Genomic DNA, 22,470 nt, shown 5'->3' with positions numbered 1-22,470 from the left:
GATCCTGCCTGGAGATGACCTGGGTTACAGTTTACCCTTGGAGTGCATGCAGAGTTCTGGGTTCCCAGAGACTCATTCTACCTCCCTAATAACCAGCTGCTTCCCCAACCCTGCTGCTGATTCTGTTAAATGGGTCACATTGGAAGTTCCTGCCCAGCATCAGACATGACAGTGTCAACCCTTCTGCTTGCAGGTGACTGAGACAACACTGAAGGGTACTGCCTCAACCAACCCAGTGTTCTCCAGCGACCAGGCCACGGTGGAGAAGCAGTCCACAGACTCAGGAGCCTATTCTATTGGTCACTAGGGCTTCTTCCCAGGGTCCCATGCTCACCCTTGGGCTGCAGAACCATGAACAGGCCACTCTATCTAAGCAGACAGAGGTGGGAGGGGAGAGAAGTGGGGTTCTTATTTCTGACGTTCACCCCAAAGACCACATCCAGGTATCTAGGCCCTCACTGTTCAGCAGACAGGCAATGCTTCCCCCTAAGACCTGAATTTTGCCTTTACCCCTTGCATGCCTCCCATCTGCTTCCCTGGGTGCCAGGGCACAGCATCCATCCCTTTCTAAAGGATAGAGAAAATGGTAGCTAAGGTTACACCCATAGGACCTACCACATACCAGGCATTTCCATATACATTATCTCTTTGTACCCTTAAAATAGTCCTATAGGGTAGATTTCTGGGGGGGGGGGTGTTGTTTTCATTTTTTTGTTTGTTTGATTGTTGTTTTAAGAGAAGCAAAGGCCCAGGGAGACTGAGTCATTTGCCCAGGCCATGTAGCTAGGAAGTGAGATTTACACCCAGGTCTAACCCTTTTGCCCACATCCATGATGGAAGAATGAACTCTGTAGGTGTCTACTTTTCTGTGTCAGTTGCCTTTCCCTGCCTTCCCATGATGCCCAACAGAGAGCTTTCTCAGGAATGCAGGCCCTACTTTAGGGGAGCCCAGAGAAATGCAGTATAAACTCTTATTTCTGATGTGGCCAAGTCCAGCTTCAGAAGGAAATAGGAGGTGTGGCTGTCAGTGGATTTTTCCTTGCCTTATCCCCTATCTCAAGCTGAGGAATAGACCTTTATTCTCCCATGAGGTCCTCACATATCCACACATGTGGACCCTCGCTCCAGAATCTAGACAGAAGACACACCTGTACATGACCTACAAGAGGCAATTTCTAAGCCTAGCACCAAGCCTCAGGACATCAGCTGTCCTAGTGTACTGCATTGTTGGAAAAACCACATTTAGGGGCTGGGGATGTAGTTGAGTAGGTAGAGTGTGTATCTAGCATGTTATCCCTAGGGCCAACCTGCAGCACTTCATAAACCAGGCATGGTGGTACACACATGTGATCCCAGCACTCAGGAGGTAGACATGGAGGATCAAAAGTTCAAGTTCATCCTTGACAACACGAGTTTGAACTCAGCCTGGGACCCATGAAACTGTTTCAAAAAAAGAAGTGGGGTGGCCCAGTAGGATTCAATACCCTGTGAGCATTCAGCCAGGTCAGCCAGGTCAGCTGGGCCTGTGTTCACAGGATCCTAACAGGTGATCAATGAGAGCTAAAGGAACCCCTGAAACCATCATGTCCAGCCCTCTTGCTTACTGATCATTAACCCTGAGGCAGAAAGTGAAAATGGTTTGCCTTGTGCCATTGTGAGGGGCCAAGAGAGGACACAGGTGTCCTGTGCATCATGAGCAGAAGACAAGTCCACATTGCCTTCCATTGCCCAGATGTCAAGGAAGCTCTAACTTGTAGAGGGCAAAGCCCAAGGACAGATCAAGGGTTAGGGAAGAAGCTGCTTGAGAGGCTCTTTCAGTTTGGCTTGTTTATTTGGTTGGTTGGTTGGTTGGCTGGCTGGCTGGCTGGCTGGTTGGTTGGTTGGTTGGTTTTGATGAAAAGACTTTCCTATGTATTTCTGGCTGGCCTCAATTTGTAAATTGATCTCCTCCCTCAACTCAACTCTTCTCCAGTATTGGGATTTACAGGCAAGTGCCATCTTACAGCTGGGGGCATCTCTTTTAAAAGAATATATAATTAGGTGTCAGAAAACTTCATGCAAATGAGTGGGCCTGAGGTATAAGTTAATTAGTAACAGGGCCAGTCTGCCTCTTAAACATGGTTACAATGCTGAGAGCTTAGCAGAGATGAGCATGCCTGTAGACAGAGGGCTGGTCCCTCACTGGAAGGTGCAGAGAGATGCAGGGAGAGATAGTCTAGGAGGACCACAGGAGTGCTCACACAGACCCAACCCCAACGATCGTCACCCACTAACTTCATCAATCCTTCCTCCCCTCTGCTTGCTCACAGCCCCATCATTATGTGTGATGGTGTACTGTCTCCCTAGTACCAGAGTCAAGTCCTGGGTATTATCCAGAAACCTAGCCAGGCTTCATCTGTCCAGCAGAGACATCAGCAAAGGAAAGAGCACGGCTCCCTTAGGCTGAGGCTGAGTTCATCAAGATGCTCCCTAGAAGAAGATGGAGACACTGTGTCCTACAAGAATGCTGTACCCCAGGCTAGGGTAATTCTCCTCCAGGTGCCTGAGCCTCTTCTGGGCCTTCAATAAGTGTGTAAACTCCCTGCTGTACTCCCTTTGTCTAAACCAAGTCCACTTCTATGTGCTAGATGTCAATTAATAGTAGAAATTACAACAGCCAGCTTGAATCTGTTACACTGTGGTTTACTCAGCGCCATCCCTAACATGGTCACACAGTCCCTGACCACACCTGGGGAGGTTTCTGTGGTTTTGTTATTAATCTAGTTTGGAAGAAAAACAAATGGACAGTCCTTGGAACTAGAGATGGAATCTATGTTCACTCTCAAGGCTACATTGCTCAGCATGTACACTGTCATTCACTGGTGGAGTAGCTCGCCTTTGGCAAGCTATGGGCTCAATGTACGACAGGCATTGCTTTATTTAATCCTCATTTTACAAAAGAAACCAAGGCTGCATAAAATTAAGGAATGGAAGCAGAACTGACTTGAACCCAGAGATCTGTGATGCTGGAGTGTGAAATGTTGGCTTCTGTGGGATATCAATTAGGGGAAAGTCAGGACATTTGTTGACTCATCGTTTTATGTTGACTTATCTACTTATGTTACCTGGGCTAAGCAAGATCTTGCTGCAGTATTGAGTAAATTCTAAGTGAAGCAGCTAGGCAGGATGAGACACACAGTGGAAACCAAGAACTGGAGAATCTTAAGAATCATCTGGTGCCCAGACCTGCACTAGGCAGAAGCAGGGACACATTACAGAGCCAGCTTACTGAAGGAATACCAATGCTGTCCTCTTGAGTCCCTAGGAAAAGAAGACAGTGGGCCAGCAGTCTGCTTCCCTACTCTTCCCCAGATCTCCACAGTACCCCGACAGTTCCACACCCTTCCCTTCTGTGTCCCTTCTCACCCCACGTCTGTTCTCAGCAAGTTACCAGTTAACCTCCTGGGGCTACCTTCTGGGGAATGTCTTCTCTCAAGACTATTTGCCTTTTAGTCAAGAGCTGGGCAAGAGTGGAAGGTGTTAAACAGCCAGCAAGATTACTATGTAAAGGCAGAGTGAGATACTCAAAAGCATGGCCAGAGTTTTGAGGAGCATTTCACTAGCCCACATCTGCCCTAAAGAGGCTTTAATCAAGAAGGAGAGCCAGGCGGTGGTGGTGCACGCCTTTAATCCCAGTACTTGGGAGGCAGAGGCTGACGGATTTCTGAGTTCGAGGCCAGCCTGGTCTACAGGGTAAGTTCCAGGACAGCCAAGGCCACACAGAGAAACCCTGTCTCGAGAAAACCAAAAAGAAAAAAGAAAAAAAGAGAAAAAAAGAAGGAGCTTGTCCCCACCACCACCACCGTCACCCACTCACACACACACAGGCACCTCTGCCTGTGTTTTTGGACATCAGGGTGTTGGGCTACTTGATTAGAGGCCATTCTGTCAGGGAAGGAGAAGAGGAGAAGGAGGAGGAGAAAGAGAAGGAGGGAGAGGGAATGCATCAGGAGATTAATGTCTTAAATGTCTTCCTTACTGCTTATCCTCTCACCCCCTAAAACAATCCCACTGTCTCTTTAGAAGCATTGAATTAAGGGTCCACTTAGTGCACTGTTCAATGCAGTACCTACATGATATCCCACTTCTAGGCAACTCTACCTCTTGACCTGATTCTATGTCATGATTAGGAGCTGAAGCAAAGATCCCTCTACCAAGACAGCCATGGGATCCAGCATCAGTGGGTTCCAGTGCCATAGGTTCCAGGGCATATTAATCAATTGCCAAAGACTTCCGTGTTCAAAGGGCTTATGTATACTGTTTCTCCCCAATCCACTGTCTAGGACTGTGCCGCATCCCTGTCTTATTGCCTCAAACCCCTTAAAGAGAGAATAAGTGGAATACTGGTTTTTTGCTCCTGAAGCCACATTGTATCTGATACATATGCAAACATAAACCTGAACATACTCATACACTGACACACCTACATGCATATGGCTAAAGACACAGGTAAACATAAATGTATATACACAGAGACTCAAACACATACAGGTTAAATATACAGAGAAACACATCTATAGAAAATATCCATAAATATGCAGAGGTTCAAAAATGTACACAAACCACACCAGTACAAACACATAATTCATACACACCTATGTCGGTTCACACACAGATATGCACATCTGTGCATGCACAAAAATGCAAATGTGCATGTGTACTTGTACAGAAATTCGCCATAAGCATATAAACATGAGCCTGTGCATGCACACATACACATGCACACACACACATACACACACAGAGGCGGGGAAGAGTGAGAAAAGAGAGAGAGAGAGAGAGAGAGAGAGAGAGAGAGAGAGAGAGAGAGAGAACTTGTGGCTCTCTTTATTTTCTTTAATACCTAGTCTCAGTAAACTTCCTGTTCTGTCTACTCTAAATCCATTTTGCAAGATCCTTCTAGCCTAGTGTTCCAGCTGGCATAAAGTTAAAAGTAACAGAGATATTCCCTCTTGGTCTCTCCAGGTCTAAGAAAGTGAGGTGAAGGAGTGCTGAGGTCCAAGATAATAGATAGAACTCTGGATGGGATCTATGTTCTTGTCAGTCTCTTACCTTTGGGTTCTGAACAGACTGGTGGGGGACAGATCTCCTCAAAATTGTGTCCTATCTACAGAAAGGGTAAGGGATACAGGAGGAGAAGACAGCCCTCCTCTCTCTCTCTCTCTCTCTCTCTCTCTCTCTCTCTCTCTCTCCTCCCAGCATGGGCATGGGAGAATGGGAAATGAGAGTCATTGCTGGATGCCAAGAATCACAGCACTAGAGGAGCAAGCTTCCCTAAAGGGAGCTTTCACCCCATCCCCTCATGGTGTTCCCACACTCAATTTCAATATTGTATACCAGCTCTTGAATGAGTCTCTTCACATCCATCTTGGAAAGCCACTCGACTCCCCACCTCATACTGATGCCAAGAAAAGGTGGGACCAACTCCCACCAGATGGGAATCTTCTCTGTTCTCCTCTCACTGGGTAGAAATGTGGAATCTGAGCCCAGTGAAGACAGGACTGCAGAGAGCATTGCTCAGCTTCCAGGTGACTCAGTACTGCCACCACACAGTGCCCCAAACTCTGTCACTGCTCCCCAACTGCACCAGACTGCCTAGCCTCACCATCTCTTACTTCCAGGATTTTCCCAACAAGCAGGGGTCTCCAAGAAAAGACAACGAAGAAGCAAGACTTAGGGGATGCTGTAGAAAGCCTGACTTTATGGCCAGGAGAGACTGGGGACAGAACTGAATGCCAAAGGATGGGAAAGAGCAGCCAGGGCTGGGAAGGTAGGAGGTTCCAAATGGGGTCTGGCTCCATCTTAGAAGGAGCAGATGAAAGGCAGGCGACTTTTGCATGAAACTCTTCGCCAATGGCCCCCTGCAGCAGAGAACACAGTGATAGAAACCGGCTGGAGTCTGCACTGAGCTCCACCCTGCCCTTGTCAGATACCACTCTATCCCCTTCCTTGGCTATCATCAGCTTCAGAGGAGGAAACAGACATTGTGGCAATAACTAGCTATAACATATCTGGTAGGTACGTAGCTAGGCTGAATTGTGAATCACAGCACTTTTGCTCCAGCATGCATGGTTTCTGCCACTACACTAAAGTGCCTCACATCTGTCACAAATGCTGTTCCCACATCTGTAGCTGAAGATGTCTCAGCTGTCACTTACTCCTACATCCATGCCTTCTATTCCTATCTGCTGGTCTGTTGATCACATAAGTCATTCAAGTTTGTCAACCACGCACCAGAGGAGGTAAAGGACTCCCAGCTACCTCCTCTACAAGGCATGCCCTGAGAAGTTCTCAGATCTGAGCCCTCCCACAGACCAAGTTTTGAGTTCTCCATGTGGAATGAGTAGGTTTGAAGAGGTGTGTCCAGGCAGCTCAACAGAACAGCTGCAAAAATTCTACTCTATCTGTGCTATTCCTTGGCTGGAGCCTATTCCTCTTACCTTTGGTACACAGAGTCACACAGTGTCCTCTGCCATTCCCAGGCTGCCCTGGGGCCCAGTATCCGAAGTCCCAGCGGCTCCCATCAGTCCAGCAAAACTTCTTCCAGAAGAACTAGAGAAGAAAGAAAGTGGATCAGAGAACCAGAAAAGACAGGAAGATCCAAGCTACTGCTGACTCCCCTCACTGCCTACCTGGCAGGAAGCTGCATGTATGCTCTCATACCCATCCCTCAGGGTTTGCAGGGGATGGGACAGAAAATAACCATTGCTCTGAACATCATATAGGGCAAGTTTCCCCAGCTGTACTGTGGGGATCTTATTAACAAGCAGGCTCAGATTCAGGAGATCAGACATGGAGCTCATGATTCTACATCTCTAACAAGCTACCAGTCGATGCTGATGGTGCTGGCTCATTCATCCACAATCTTGGGCCTACTCCTAAGGAAGTAGATCCCCATTTTACAGCTGAAGAAAAGCTAAGAAAGCTCCTCAGCTAGTAAACAACTGAGATGAGCCCTGAGTCAGTCTCTTGGAATCTGTCTCCTCACTTCAGTTTTATATGACCACATGTTCTGAAAAACCAGCTCTAAGGACTGAGACATCTCTAGCACCCACTTAAACATCCAGGCATGTTGGTTCACACTTGTAGTAACGGTGTTGGAAAAGGAAAGATAAAGGGATTCCTTGGGGTTCATGGTCAGCCAGCCTACCTGATCAGAGAGCACCAGGTCTTAAAAGGTAACTTAACCAGCTTCTGAGGAATGACACCTGAGATTGGCCTATGATCTTCACATTCAGGTATACATAGAAAACACATGCATGTAGAAGCACACATGCTCATACAAACACACACATACCAACTCTAGGGAAGAGTAAGAGGGGAGTAAAAAGGAATCCTTACTGTAACATGCTCTAATTTTGATCTGAAGTGTCTCTCTAAGACTACGTGTTAATGCCCGTGTCCCCCAGCTCATGGTAGAATTGAAAAGGGATTAGAACTATGCTTTTGAAGAGGATACTAGGAGCTGAACCTCTTCATTCTTCTTCGCTTCCCTGCACCACAGGTGGATAGTCAGTCTTCTTCATCCACGTACTCCCACTATGATAGACTGTGTGTCAAGTCCAAACCAACACCCTCAAGTGAGTGTGAAATGAAGCTTCTGAAACTATATGTCAAAATAAGTCATTCTTTCCTATAATTTGATTCCCTCAGGCATTTTGTTACAGAGACAGATAACTAAGTAATAACAATTGCCAATTTTATTGGTGTAAATTTACCATAGCGTATTTTGAGCCACAAACCTGAAGTTTTTGAACATAGAGTTAGTGAAAGATATGGGTAACCAATTCTCCCAAGACAATACAGACCATCTCCAGCATCCTACTTGACTATCATTTAAAGGATACCTTAACTACTGAGCCAACAATTGATCCTTTTTATACTGAGTTGGGTCTTAACTTACCCATCCCCTGAGGATGCCTCCAATCCAGATGATGGACTGGTTGATTTTCCTGGCCAAGCTCTGAATTTGGTAGTTGAAACTGTAGCTGTGGATGGAAGCAAGGTTGCCTTGGTAGCATCTCCTGCAGAGTCTCTGCAGAGAGAAGAGTTAGGGTGGAGAATTCACTTTCTTTTGCCTCAAAATCCTAAATCTTCAAGAAAAATCCCTACAACTATTCACAGACTCAATATAAAGGATGGATCCACTTGCTTCCATCAAGCCTATATTTTGCTTCTTTATCAGTGGTCAGGACATCCTTGCAGGAAACAGTAATTCTTATTATAATGATAGCCACCATGTTCAGACTATTTAGCATGATGCTTGAAATGCAGTGTCTCTTTTGACCTTCATCACAAAGTATCATGGTATTATACAGTGAGCCCTCACTAGATGTGGATATCTTGCCCACATAACTCAACCAGCCATCCATTGGAAATATCTACTGTGTGTTTGTATGTAAGGTTGTGAGAGTAGTGTGTGCATGCGAGTGTGTAGATGCACACATGCAAAATCCAGAGTAGGACCTGAGGTGGGATGTCCTCTACCATTCTTTGCCTTATTGTCCTGAGACAGTGTCTCTCATTGCACCAGAAGCTTGTTCCTTGAGATAGGTTGCCTGGCCAACGAACTCTCAGGATCTCCCTGTCTCTACTCTTAGTGCTGAGGTCACAAGCATACACTATCACAGTCAGATTTTTCCATGGGTCCTGGAGATTTGAACTCAAGTCCTCATGCTTGCAGAACAAGGTCGCCACATAGTCATCTCCCTTGAAAATGTGTTTTTTTTTTTTTTAGTTATGTTTACTCTGAATAATACTCTTTCCTTTGGCATTAGTCCCCAAATAATAAAATATAAAAACTATTCTCTGCTGCAGTAGGTATTAAAAATAATGTAGAGATGGTTTAATGAACAGAAGAGGGGGTAGTGAGATAGCTCAGTGAATAGGTAAATGAGTTTGATTTCAGATCTCATATACAGGAAGGAGACAGCAAATTCCTAAAAGGTGTCTTCTGACCTACATGTATATGTCATGGTACGTGCATCCCTACACAAACATACAATAAATAAATAAGCATAAAAATTAAAAATACTATGCCATGTATATGTAAGCACTTTGAACAGAGTCAGATATTGGTGCCCACTATGGGGGTGCTGGTACCAAAATCCAAAGAGACTAAGGGACAACTACATGTCTTCATTTGTAGGAGCCTGATCTCTGGAAGATGAGCAGAGTTGCACAAAAAACAGGAAATAGTCAATGAAAAAAAGACAATATTTAATTTAGGGGATTCTTTTCTTTCCCCTTTTAGAGATAAGATTACTCTTTTAAAATTCATTTCAGTGCAGTTGTCAAATCTTGAGATTTTCTAGTTAGCATACACATGTGCGTGCACACACACACACACACACACCCTACAGTGGGGCACACAGAAGTATTGACAGAGGTGAAAAAGGGTAGGTTTATCATTTTTTAATATTTCCTCTTACAGGAGTTAGTTTTTAATGATTTATATGGTTTTAATATAGCGTTTTATTTACTATAAGACTCTCGTACATACATAAAATGTGTTTCAATTGTTCATCTCCCCACTTCCTCCTTTAGCTCCTCCTGAATCACATACACTGAATTCTTATCCTCTTTATAGAAAAAATGTGGCCCACAAAGACTAATTAATGTTCCCCAAACATGTATGACCATAATCAACCACACCCCCAAAAGTGGTCACACCCCAAAGAAAATTGACTTTCTCCTAGCAGCCATCAATTACCAATAACTCTTCATCTAGAGATGAGGGCTTGTGTACCCCTCCAATCCATGTTGGAATATTGGCTAGCTTGATCTTGTGCAGGTCTTGTGCAAGCAATCGCAGTCATTGTGGATTCATGAATGCAACACTTCTGTCATGTACAGAAGACAATACTTCACCCTAATTCCCACCCCAACCTTTGGCGCTCTTACACTTTTTCTACCTCCTCTTCTGTAAAACACAAGTGTGTCTATCACCAAAGTGTTTTTACACAGATCAGCGGCTCTAAAGGTACTGTTCTCAGACCAAGAAGATCTCTATTCCCAGGACTTTGCTACAAATGCCAGTCCTCCTCAGAGCAACCCCCCAAGCCTCCTGATTCAAAGACTGTGAAGGTGGAGCTGCAAACTCTATATCTTAAGAAGACTTTCAGGCAGTTCTGCAGCTTTGAGAAACACTGGTCTAAACGAATAGAGAATAAAAGTTTTAATCCAGTCCCTTTCCTTCCCCTTGACCTTTTCATCATGTCTTTCTGTCTCTTACCTGCGCCTTATAAAATTTCTTGGGAGTCCTCACCAGCACATAGCGGCAGCTCTTGCACCCAGGCATTCCCTGCAAATAAGTTGTGTCCTCTTCCCTGGGGCATGCCGAATCCTCATCTAAGGCATCTGGATCTGACTCCATTGTCTCCCCATCCTCTAAGATGTCTTGATGTTTGGAATGCCCAACCTCCTCTCCCTCTGTCTGCATTGTCTCTTGAATCAGAACCAACTCTCTCCCCTGCTCTCCCGAACCATCTGCTTCCTGCTGCAGATCTTCCTCTCTCTTGGGAGTCTCCAGATGAGGGTGAGAAGCCTCTAGGAAGAAAAGATAACCTGCCATCAGTTGAGAGGCTCTCTTCCTCCAGCACCTCGGACAGCTCCAACCGTCCACTTGTGCTTTCCTGGGTGCCGATTTGGGGCCACACAATAGGAAGGAATTCCTCTAAGTTGTGTAAGAAGAGATGTTTTAAACCAGACTTGTAGGTAGACAACAGCCTGAACTCTGGCTGACGCCCTCAGGTGTGTATATAGGTGGGAAGGCCTTGTGTTAGAAGCCTCAATCATCACTGGCCCTCCAACTTAATATATAGGCCTTTTGTTTTTGTGTCCTTCTGAAGAAGCCAGTTCTGAGTCTGAGAGATATCTAAACAGAGATGTGTGAGCAACCCAAAAAGAACGCACTGTAACCCTGGCTCTCTGATAACAAGAACAATGACCAAGAGAGTGAGACAGAGAAAAAAGAAAGAAGATGGATGTGAGAATAAAAGGGAAATACTTACCCAGATGAAAAGCAGAAACTATCCCCAGCAGAAGAAAAGGCAAGATCAGGGGCTGTAACATGTCTACTTGATCCTGTAGTAGGGACAACTTCACCTTCGTCGTCACTGCTGTCCTTTTGTGTCCAACACAGTTTCTGGCACATAGCATGATACTTGTTTAATTACCTGATAAAAGGGAGGACCAAAGACCTACTGCCTCCTCCTCCTCTTCCTCCTCCTCCTCTTCTAAAGACAGATCCTGAGCAGGAGTCTAAAACAGGCATCAGGGTGGACAGGATAGGCAACTGAGCTGTAAAATTCTCCTCCTAAGATCTTCCTGGCAGTTCCCTAGGACCACATTTTACCCAAGTTCTAGACCTGCAGGGACAAGTGAGCCCCAAGCCAGAGATGACTTCATTTATCTGGGGGAAAGAAGAAGCAAAGACAGTAGCTATGGTGATCCTAAAAACAGGCCCTCCAGCTGTTTGCTTTATAGTGTCCTGCCATTTCTTCCATGACCCTGGCCTGTACTGTGTGTGATCAGAGCACTCACCTCACAAGGTTCTATGGCCTCCACTCTCAGTGGCTGTGGCTATTGCCCCACAATCAGCCCTTATACTGTGTTTTTGGGGAAGTAGGAAGGGGCCAGGGTGATTGCCCCAGGCCAAGCTTGGGGATAATGAAACTGATAAAAAAAATTCATTTTTTTCACCCCAGACCCTGCTCTCTGCTAACATGGCAGAGCCCTGCTGTCAGGGACCTGTGGCCCTAAATGGAAGCCCATGTCCACCAATTTATTTCAGAAGCATGTGTAACATCATGACTATCAACCAGAGGTAATTAGTATTAGTGTTTCCAAAGTGTCCAGCCTGAAAGATATCCTTTAATTTGTAAGCACCCTTCCAAAGTCATTATAGGACATGGTATGCAGATCCCAGGGAGCAGATAGGAACCATGAAGGGAAGGACGGAGAAGGGAGGGGACCCTACACATCCACATGAGGTGCTTCATAAGCAGCATATACCTGATCCCTACCTTCACCTATTCCCACTGAGACTATAGGATTTCCCTGCCTCACAGATGGAAATGATAGGGTTCAGAGGAGAAAAGATCACCAAGTTTACCTGATGCCCTGGCTAGTTTCTATGTCAATTTGACTAAAGTTAGAGTCATCTGAGAGAAGAGAACTTCAATTGGAAAAAAAAAAGTCTCTGTAAGATCAGGTTAAAAGCAAAATTACAGGGTATTTCCTGGGCTGGTGGTCCTGGGTTCTATAAGAAAGCTGGTTGATCAAGCTATGGTGAGAAAGCCAGTAAGCAGCACCTCTCCATGGCCTCTGTATCCTGCCTCCAGCTTCCTGCCCTGTTTGAGTTCTTGCTTTAATGGCTTTCAGTGATGAACAGTTATATGGAAGTGTGGGTGAAATAAGCTATTCTACTCCAAGTTGTTTTTGATCATGGTGTTCTGTCACAGCAATAAAAACCCTAGCTAAGATTCATAAGAAGTCAGGGAGCAGGGATTCCTAAGTCTTAAACATTCTCTTTCTCACTCTCCCTTCTTCCATCTATCCCTCCTTCCCCTTCCCCATCCCTTCTTCCCTTCCTTCCCCCTCCCTTCTTTCCTCTTCATAAACCAGGTCCTTTCCAGGTCTTGTCTTCAATATGTATACAGTTTCTTCTGTACTATGGACCTGCATTGTTTCTCAATGTTTTGCTCTTAATACTTAGGACCACATATTAGTTGTGGTGGCTGCTCTATGAATTATATAAAGTTTAATAGCACGGTTTGTCCATATCCATCAAATGTCTGATGTTCACAAAGAGAGAGAGGGTGGGGAGAGGGGGAAAGAGAGAGGGAAAGGGAGAGCAAGAGAGAGGGAGAGGGAGAGGGAGAGAGAGATGATCACAACCACTTCTACAGATTTCATTTCCTAATGTTCTTTGGACCCTTTAGAGACCACTGGCCTAGACTATATCACTTCATTTGACCTCCAGACATACCTCCAGTGCTGGCAGAGAAGTAGGAACTGGGATGAAAAACCTCACACTAAGTCTTCTAGTCAATCTGTAGACCACTTTGCCCTCCCTGACCTCACTTTCTACTTCCCACCAGCCCTCTGACACCACCAAGGTTAGGACTAGGATCAAGCAATGCAATGCTACTCTCAGACCACAAATTTAAGAAGACACTAAAAATTTCAATATTAAATATAAGTAATATTTTAATGCAAACTTTCTTAAAATCAAATTGAATGCAGATATAGTTACAATCACTAATTTATTTAAACAACCAAGCTCCAGTTCATCCACTAGTGCCCAAAGAGAACAGTGAGTGTATAGCCCTGGCTTTGCCACATCTTCCTGTCACGTTGAACTGTGGATTGTTGGAAGTGAGGTTAATGCAGTTTGGAGGTGTTCTGGTGGACAGAACAAGCCTGTTATTTATATACTGGCCCACACCTCCGAAAACAACAGACACAGGCCATCAAGAGAGCAAGATAGCCTGGACTCCTTGTCTTCCTCTACTCTCCCAAGGGACCTACAATTGGAGAAGAAACTGAGAGGTCACTTCCTGGCCTGGTTGCAGAGTAACGGTCTTGACTCTTATCTCTCCACCCAACAGACCAGACCACTCACTTATCTACCTGACACTGGGAAGGTTGATCAATTCCAGTACCCTCAAAATTTGGTGTACAGTTTTCAAGTTTGAGATTGCCCCAGTGAGGAAAAGAGAAACAGAGATACCCTTGTCTTCTTTTCTTCTTCACCCTGGGGCCCATACAGTGCTGACATTTCACTGGAGAGCTGGGATGAGCCCCAGGGATTGCTGTTCTCATGCAGCACCATAAGCCTTGCACACATTGCTTCTCAACACAAATCCCGACATGTTTAAAGGACTTGCCAAAATCCCATGGCAAGTCAGAGACCAGCCTAAGCCCACCCAGGGTTCTATGCCCCTCACCCACTCCATAGCAAACTTATCATGGATTCTCTCTTACCCAGCCCCACTCATTCACTCACTCACTCACTCATTCATTCATTCATGTGGATCCTGTTTTTCTTGCACTCAAATCCTAACAAAAGATATTCTAATGCTTCAATAACCTCGCCACTGTTCACAGGAACTCCTCTCTAATTGAAAAACAAAAGTAACATTTTTGAAGTTTTACTCCAGACCAGGCATTATGTTTCCATAAGACTTTTTACAACCACTACTTCCATATGTTATCCTAACAAGTCATCTAAAAATTTGGTATTACCACCTTAAATTTACATATATATGTATATATATATATATATATATATACATGTATATGTATATATATATATATAAAGTAAATGAGCCTTCCAGTTCTCACTGCTTGAAAGTCCTTGTTCACATTCAAAAGTGTTACCCTGACAATCTAGCCAGTGCACAATGCTTCCAAGTCTCAGGATCACTATTTTCATTTATGTTCAAATGAGTTTCTAAATCAACCTCTTGTCCCAAGACTCAGTTCAACCCCATTTTATCCAAAGGATGAGACTCATGATGATAAGCCAGTGTCATGATATGTAATGAAATCACAAGGTCAGAGGCAGCCCCTGCCAAAAGAACAGTGACAAGACCCTCCTCTACAGCAGTGCTTCTGAAACTGAGGGTCACAACTTCTTTGGAGGTGAAATAACCTTTCATAGTGGTTCCATATCAGATCTTCTGTATATCAGATACTTATTTTATGATTCATCACAGTAGCAAAATTACAGTTATGAAGTAGCAATGAAGTAATTTTAAGGTGGGGGTCCCCACAATCTGACAAACTGTATTAAAGGGTCATAGCATTAGGAAGATTGAGAATCATTCCTCTAAAGAAACCAGATGGGGCAGAGCCAACAGAGAATTACCTGGCCTGTGGAGCTGGGGCGTCCTTGTGAGATGAAGCACTTCAAGCTTCACATGGCACTTGTCAGTGAATGGGTGATGAACTGTTCTTGTTCAGGAGGCTGGGCTTCCCTATTCTGTGCTTTTTGTAGTGGAGCAACTCAGGGTACTCCATCTCAAGGATGAACTCTGCTGCATAGAACTTCATTAGCATCTTGCTAGAAAGGAAAAATGCAAGCTACCTCTTGGAATATAAAATCAGTCTACATATTTTATTTGTTTCATGAACTTTCCCTTTTTTTTTTTGAAACAGGATCTTATGTAGCTCAGGCTGACCTCAAACTCACCACGTGGCTGATGATTATCTTGAAGTTCTGATCCCCCTGTGTTGGGAATAGAACCTAGGGCTTCATGCATGGTAGGCAAGTACTTTACCAAGCCACACCCTCAGACCCACTTTACTTTAAAATGCAGCTTTATGTATTAATAATGTATTCACCCTTCATGTGGGTTTCTAGATCTTCATCTTGTCCTAAAACTCAGTCCAATCCCACTGTACCAAAAGAATTCTTCTTTCATCATTGTGGTAAGTAATGAAATTACAAGGTCAAAGCAATGTATAGGAGCTCAGCCTCCTGAGCAAGTATAGTCCATTGCTTATTCACAGACAAGGCCACCTGAAGCATTTGTGAGTGAACTGAGCAGGAAAACTATAGTCATGGCATGTGTACAACCACACGCAAACCTGTGTGCAGAACATAGTCAAGTACCCTGAAGCTTCCTCTGCCTTCTCACTGGTATCCTCTAAAGAGACCTTCATGGAGCAGGAGTCACAAAGCCCACTAAGAGAGCAATTTCTGAGAAGCAAGACAAAAATCTTCCAGCCTGGAGTCCAGAATGTAGTAAATGCCTAGCAAAGAATGGTGGAGTGTGTCTTGTCTTATTCATGCACTTATTTAGCTGTTCACTTATTTTCATGCTGAAATCCTGCTCAGAATTTCATATGTGCTAGGTGCTGCACTACAATGGAGTTATGATCCCAGTCCCTCATCATCTGTATTATTAATATTAATACAAAAACAGCAGTGCTGTGCCACAGCAGATGATAGCATCCGTGAGCATTTGTGGATCATCTCTGCTCTAGCTATATCCTCACAGCACCCATCACAGACCCATGGGCGTGGATTTCTGAAGCTTACCATGTATAAAACCAACAGCTGACATGGCACAATGGTTGCACTGACCAAAGTGTGGCTGTCTCATCCTCAGCTTGCTGAGTAACTAACCTGGAACAAATAGTTCCCCTTCTTTGAGTCACTCAAAAACTTGCAGATCCTTTGTCTCCCCAGGACCCTGGACCAATATAGAGTTGGAAAATTCCTGAAAGAAGGGGCTTCTTTCATCCTGCTTATCTCCCTAGTAATATTAGAGTTGTCCATCCCCATCTTTAACTGGGCTTCTCTGCCTCCAGATGGGTTGAGTTTTGTGTCTCAAGATGAAGTCCAGAATGAGGGACATAAGTCAGGACTTCCAAGCATGGAAGGAGCAGGCTTTGGAGCTGAGAAAGTCAAATCTCAGCATCAGGAACACCCAGATGTTCTGTCTTAAGCAGGTCTCTCAACAGTGAACAACTGAGCCTGTTTCTACATGGCTGGGATAATAATGATTGGTGGTATAGTGTGATCTATGCAAGGCACTTGCCTCAGCTGGTGAGTGCTCAGTAAGAGGTAACAACCAACACATGTTCATTCTCTCTCTCTCTCCCTCTCTCTCTCCTCTCTCTCTGTCTGTCTCACTCTGTCTCTCTTTGTCTCTCCCTCTCCCCCTCTCTCTCCTCTCTCTGTGTCTCTCTGTGTCTCTCTGTCTCTCTCTCTGTCTGTCTCTCTCTCTGCCTGTCTCTCTCTCTGTCTGTCTCTCTCTGTCTGTCTCTCTGTTTCTGTCTGTCTATCTGTCTCTCTCTCTCTCTCTCTCTCTCTCTCTCTCTCTCTTTCTCTCTCTCTCTCTCTCACACACACACACACACACACACACACACACACACACACACACACACACACACACTGTGTCTTATATCTCCAGGCCTCATTGAAGGTCTGACTCATAATAAAGAGTTTAATATTGGGTTTTCTCCAAAACAGAGCCTGAGACAAGGAAATGAGTACACATTCTATAGTTAATTTGGGGAAGCAGAGAAAGATTGCTAGAGGAAGAAAGGATTCATCTTGGGTGAGGCAAGCAGCCAATAAAATGTATGCTGTAATGTCAGTCAGCTTAATAGATAATGGAGAAATGGTGCCTAGTACACACTGTGTTTGTTCTGTTTAATATGTGTGGTGGTTAATATTGATCGTTAACTTCATAGGCTCTTCAGTTACCTAGGAGACAAGCCTCTGGTCATGCCTGGGAGGGATTATCCTGATTATATTAAGTGAGGTGAGAAGACCCACCTTTCCCTGAGTTTGGATCCTGGATTGTGTTTGGAAGAAGCTAGCTGCACACTAACATTGATCTGTTTCCTAAGTAAGGATACAATGTAACCACCTGAGTTGAGTCTCTCCACCAGACTTCCCTACCATGATAGACAGTACCTTTGACCTGTGAACTCAAATAATCTGTCTCCCTGAGTCATGTATTGTGTCACAGCAGCAGGAAAAGCAACTAACAGTGGAAATGAAGAGCCCGGGTTGGTGAGAGTCCACCCAAAACCTTCACATGTTTGGAAGCTGTTGGTGGGATCCTGACAATACCCGATCCACATATACTATGTAGTTTCATCTTTTGTGAGCAATTAGGAGATATCCTCACTCATTTCTCTATTGCCAGAATGCTTCTTGGACCCTATTGCACCGTCACTCCTTGAAGAGTGATAATGTGTGGCTGCTTCATAAAAGGAATAGAGTAGAGTGAGATGATAAAACTGAACGCTCAAAATGAGATAGTGTGACCAATGACCACAGGAAAAAGGGAATCTGTTTAAGTAAAGCGGCTTTATTATAGGGAGGCGAAAGAAGGGGACCATCTGGCAGGAATGGAGACTGGAGTGGCAGTTACCCAGGAGAGGATAAATTTGAACTCCCAGCTGGGACCAGCTCAATACGAACAGATGAAGGGACGTCTCACGCCACAGTGAGATCGACGCCAGAGGCCTCCTGTGAAGAGAGAATATTAGAGCTTCAACCCCTTGTCTACCCTCACATGATACCAGGAAGGTCCTTGATCCCACCACCTCTACACCTCACCTAGGAAGTTTCTCCCTGAGTAGCTCACTTCCTGCCACTCTTCCTTAACTCTACCTGGCCTTCCCTTCATTCATTTCTAGTCAGCCTCACCTTTGGTACACAGGGTCACACATCTGCCACCACCACAGCGAGGCTGCCCAGAAGCCCAGTATGCAAAATTCCAAGAGCTTCCATCAATCCATTTAAAGCGTTTGCAGCGACCCTAGAGAAGGTAGGAAGCAAAGGCATACATAGGGGAAGGAAGTGAGGCAGAGCCAGCACTGTCCCTGTTAACTCCTCCTGATATCCTTGACCACAGGACCATGATAGATACTGGGCAGATAAACTAATGGTCCACAGTGATGATCACCACACCATTCTCCTCATCTCTGTGACATGATCATCCTTATATCACAAACCAGAAATGGGGCAAGGGAAGCCATGTGCAATCTACAGGTCCCCAGGTCACAAAGATAGAAAAACTGGGAGGAACTTGGGTTCAAACCTAATTCTAAACCCTTGTGGGACCTCAATGTCTTGTCTGGGTGGCCTTCTGTCCCCAGCTCTTTAGGAGATAGTAAAGGGGAAATACAGACAAAGCTGCAGCAAGGTAGATAATAGATAGGATCACAAGAGGCCATTCAGGTCCGGTATTTCTCTTACCCAACCCACGATCCTGGCTCCAATCCAGACTTGACCCTGGTTGATTCCCCTGACAGTGGACTGGATTCGGAAGTTAACACTGAAACTGTGGATGGAGGCGAGGGTGCCCCGGTAACAGCTCTGGCAAACTAACTGTAGAATAAAACAGAAGAGGAAGAAGAGAGTGTCCCTCTCCCACTAGAAATTCACATGGTCTCAAAAACCCATTCCCTTCTTCCCTCCCACCCTCTGTCCTTTCTTCCTACTCTTTCTCCCTCCCTCCATAGCTACAGCCATTAGAAGACAGCAGAGCAAAGTACAGTACATGACCCTCTCTCTGCCCACCCAGCATCGCTAGCACATGGTGACATGCTCCCTATCTGTCCCTGCTCCCAGCCTCAGCCACAGGCCACTTACCTGAGCTCTGTCAAAGTATTCAGCCCTCTTCACTAGGAGGTAGCGGCAGGTCTTGCATCCAGAGTCACTCATCAGACTTGTTGTGTCCTCTTCGTTGGGGCACTGGAGGTCCACATCTGTCACTTTCTGACCTGAGACAGCTCCTTCATCCCCTGGAGCACCTTCACTTCCAGAACCCTCTTCCTCCTCCTTCTCCAGTGGCATTAGCTCTTCCCCAGGAGGACACTCTTCTACTTCTGGCCTTGATATCTCTGCATCCCTAGGCAAGTTCTCATCCATCAACAGGCTTTTGGAGTCAGAAGTTTCAGAGCCTGGCAAGCAGAAAATTTAAGTGTCCTTCCTTCATGCCTTCCCTAGAGCTTGAGCATTTGCTGGTGTGCACAACCCTGCTTAGAAAGGAATCTACAGCTGCATCTCTATGAGGAGACACCCCACTTCACACATGAAGTCAAAATAGCTAAACACAATAGCTTTGAGTCCAGTCTTTGTGGGTTTGGGTTCTGGACCCAGCAACTACCAGCTTTATTTCTTTGTTTGTGAAATTAGTATACAATCCCCGGTACTTCATGAGGATGCTCTATCAGTTAAAGGACATAACATGCTGAGAAAATGCTCAGTAAACTCAAAGTAAAAAGAAGCCATTGTTACTGTGAAGGACATTAGCACTAGGTAGAAAGGACAAAATTGGAAATGCCACAAGAGAGTTAAGGCTACAGACATAAGAGATGTTCTCGGGAGTCTTGCAGATCCCTGCTCCGCTTGTGTACAGGGATTCTGAAATTGGGACTGATAAGTGATGGTACTGGCTATGTGATTCAGATCTCATCTATTACACACAGGAACAAAAGAGAGAAAGATCGGAGGTACTAACGACTCACTCAGATGAAGAGCAGACGCTCCCCCAACTAGAAGAGCCAGAAGTAGAGGGAATTTCATCTTGGCTTTGTCCTGAAATAGAGAATACAGATGATTATACACACACAGGCATACACACACACACACACACACACACACACACACACACACACACACACACCATTTGGACCTGTGGGAGGGAGGTGAAGAAAAAGACGGCAAGAACTAGGGCTAATGCTGAGCCCAGTCCATAGTGTCCCAGAGAATTCATTTATTCTGGTTTTGCTTATGACAAAGTTTCATGTAACCTATGTAGCCTGGAATTCAATGTGTAGCCTAGGGTGGCATTATCCTGCTTCTACTTCCAAGTGCTGAGATTATAGGCATGTACCCTCACACCTGGTTTATTTTGTTGGGGATTGAACCCAAGGCTTTATGCTTGCTTCAGGCACTCTACCAACTGAGCCCCAGCCCCAGCCCTAGCCCAGGAAGTCCTTCCTGAAATAAAGCACACCATAAGGAGCAGCTCAGGTTAGCTTTCCTGCAAATCTGTAAGTAAAATAGATTATTTATTTATTTATTTATTTATCCATTGATCTATATTAATGAGCTCATCAGTGTCAGCATTATGACACTGAAAGGAGAAGCAAGATTGTTGACCTTCCTAGAAATGCACAGCACTTAAATCATGTGTTTCTTCCCTCAAAGCTGCATAGGACCCTCCTTTCCTCATCTTGGGGCCTTGCCCAACAAGGAGAGTTTGCCTGCCCCTCAGAAGCTATGCTCATTGCACCAGCACCAGCAAAAGCTGAAAGCTGCATGAAGCCCTGCAGCCTTCCAGAGCCCTCAGCCTAGGTCAGGGACTGCCCCAGAAGCAGATTATCCCAGTAAAGAAAACACTTACAGACCCTCCTGGGTCTTATCAAGTCTGCAAAGCTGGATCCTCCCCTATCTGTCTCACAATGGCATTTATAGACAGCTTGGAGGAAGTCCCCTAGGGAAGGGAGGTTTGTGTCAGCCAGAAGGGGAGGGTGGGCTGATAAGAGCCCCTTTCTTCATTTCTTTGAGGAGTCTACTCCTTAGCCACCATATGTGGTGGGCAATATTGAGTTCTTGGTCTGGAGGAAGCATCCTCACTCTGGGCTGCATTTCTGATTCTCCTTGGAAGCCTCTCCTGCTTTACCTAAGACACTGGAGGGAGCATTGCTATCTGTTAGAGTTTAACATGCACCTGCGACCGGCTTTGCCCTTTACAGACTATTGTTTTAAACAGAAAAATTTCCCCACCTGAATGTAGGGAGATTTTTACAAAGTTATTTGTTGGTTGATTGTACCATCAAAACAACTAGGCTGCCCACCCATGGGACAATGACCAAAATGTATCTTGTCTGTTGGAGAGAATGTCCTGCATCTACACCTGTTCCTCCAAGCCTGAGGAGATATGTGTGTGCCATATTAGGAAGGCAACAAAGCAAGACAGACACTGAGGGTCTCTGTGTTGTCTGTCTGTTCACACTGCCTTTGTTTGGGCCTTTGTTCCTTTTTTATTTTTTTTTTCTTTTCGTTTGGTTTTAGTTTTTGAGACAGGGTCTTATCATGCGGTCCTTGTTGGCCTGATATTCATTATAAAGCTCAGATTGTCCTTAGACCTGTAGCAATGGCCAGGTCTCAGTTTCTGCAGTGTTGAGACTGCAAGCATGTGCTAGCACCACACCCAGCAAGAAGAAAATATGCAGTGTGAAAACACAGTTTTATGAGGAGAAACCTTGGGCAGCTCCTTCCTGCGAGTTTTCATTATGAGGACATATTTAGATGCGTGAAAGAATTCACACCAGCCTGATGACCTTGGTGGCCTCCATGAGTGAGCAGGGGAGTAGCTGCTCCTTCCTTTATTATTCTCCAGAGATTACAATCTATGTGTACAAAATCAATGATTTGAAGTGAGACTTTATTAACGATTAAAAAAAAAAAAACACATCAGACCTTCTCTGGGAATAGAAAACAGGTGCCTGCATTTAATATGTCTAGGTTATTGGGACGAAAATAGGCCTGGAAATCACTGAGTTAGGGATCTCAGTGTTCAAGAAGTATTCTCAGGCTCTCAACCCTCACCCTCAGAATTGGACCCTTTCTTTGGCCTATCTAAGCACCTTCATAATCATAGTGTTACTGTACAGATGTCAATACTGTGTGTGAAAATATTGTCTCATTTAATCTTTGTATGCAGTACACACATGTACATATGTGCATATGTGTCTGCATGTGTGTACATATGTGCTCCGCCTTATTTTTTAATGACGATCTCTCACTGAACCTGGCACTCTCTGGTAGGTTAGCCTGGCAGGCCAGCAAGCTTCAGAGAACTGATTCCACATTCCTCCTTCCTCCATAGCACTGGGGTCACATATGTATGCTTTATTTTGTTTTGTTTTGCTTTGTTTTACAAA

General features: G+C 44.9%; 3 protein-coding genes across 5 annotated transcripts in view; 1 reads left to right on the top strand and 2 right to left on the bottom strand.

The window, feature by feature from the left end:
- P2rx3 (purinergic receptor P2X 3) overlaps positions 1-2,667 on the top strand; it is a 39,412-nt gene extending 36,745 nt beyond the window's left edge. For both annotated transcript variants that reach the window (XM_031370872.1, XM_031370873.1), the window contains exon 12: positions 194-2,667. In XM_031370872.1, coding sequence (XP_031226732.1) covers positions 194-307 — 114 coding nt within the window. In that variant the 3' untranslated portion in view covers positions 308-2,667. The remainder of the gene's footprint in view (positions 1-193) is intronic.
- A 3,053-nt stretch (positions 2,668-5,720) lies between these two features.
- Positions 5,721-11,612, bottom strand: Prg3 (proteoglycan 3, pro eosinophil major basic protein 2). 2 transcript variants are annotated; one of them, XM_031373412.1, is made up of 6 exons: positions 11,584-11,612; positions 11,052-11,185; positions 10,274-10,587; positions 7,943-8,074; positions 6,480-6,591; positions 5,721-5,900 (listed from the first exon to the last, which is right to left on the bottom strand). In XM_031373412.1, the coding sequence occupies exons 2-6, from the start codon at positions 11,110-11,112 to the stop codon at positions 5,842-5,844; spliced, it is 678 nt and encodes a 225-aa protein (XP_031229272.1). In that variant the 5' UTR covers positions 11,113-11,185; positions 11,584-11,612; the 3' UTR covers positions 5,721-5,841. The 2 variants fall into 2 exon arrangements, with proteins under 2 accessions (XP_031229272.1, XP_031229271.1); XM_031373411.1 differs by having other exon boundaries at positions 11,052-11,216; positions 11,584-11,604.
- Positions 11,613-17,859: 6,247 nt separating this feature from the next.
- Positions 17,860-20,969, bottom strand: Prg2 (proteoglycan 2, pro eosinophil major basic protein). The gene is made up of 6 exons (XM_031373410.1): positions 20,928-20,969; positions 20,047-20,116; positions 19,169-19,479; positions 18,773-18,904; positions 18,221-18,332; positions 17,860-18,040 (listed from the first exon to the last, which is right to left on the bottom strand). The coding sequence occupies exons 2-6, from the start codon at positions 20,102-20,104 to the stop codon at positions 17,982-17,984; spliced, it is 672 nt and encodes a 223-aa protein (XP_031229270.1). The 5' UTR covers positions 20,105-20,116; positions 20,928-20,969; the 3' UTR covers positions 17,860-17,981.
- Between the last annotated feature and the right edge of the window lie 1,501 nt (positions 20,970-22,470).

The sequence above is a fragment of the Mastomys coucha genome, unplaced genomic scaffold (genome assembly GCF_008632895.1).
Source record: "Mastomys coucha isolate ucsf_1 unplaced genomic scaffold, UCSF_Mcou_1 pScaffold15, whole genome shotgun sequence".
NCBI classification, from domain to species: Eukaryota; Metazoa; Chordata; class Mammalia; order Rodentia; family Muridae; genus Mastomys; species Mastomys coucha.
Note: the sequence above shows the minus strand (reverse complement) of the source record. Positions and strands in the feature narration are given on the sequence as shown.

Coding starts and splice junctions, on each gene's coding strand:
- Prg3 (XM_031373411.1), bottom strand. CDS start 11,199: ATGCTATGTGCCAGAAACTGTGTTGGACACAAAAGGACAGCAGTGACG. Junction 6,592..7,942: donor GAGGCATCCTCAGGGGATGG/GTAAGTTAAGAC, acceptor TTTCTTCTCTAG/TTCTTCTGGAAGAAGTTTTG. Junction 5,901..6,479: donor TGTGACTCTGTGTACCAAAG/GTAAGAGGAATA, acceptor TCTCTGCTGCAG/GGGGCCATTGGCGAAGAGTT.
- Prg2 (XM_031373410.1), bottom strand. CDS start 20,104: ATGAAATTCCCTCTACTTCTGGCTCTTCTAGTTGGGGGAGCGTCTGCT. Junction 19,480..20,046: donor AGCGTCTGCTCTTCATCTGA/GTGAGTCGTTAG, acceptor TCTGCTTGCCAG/GCTCTGAAACTTCTGACTCC. Junction 18,041..18,220: donor TGTGACCCTGTGTACCAAAG/GTGAGGCTGACT, acceptor CTCTCTTCACAG/GAGGCCTCTGGCGTCGATCT.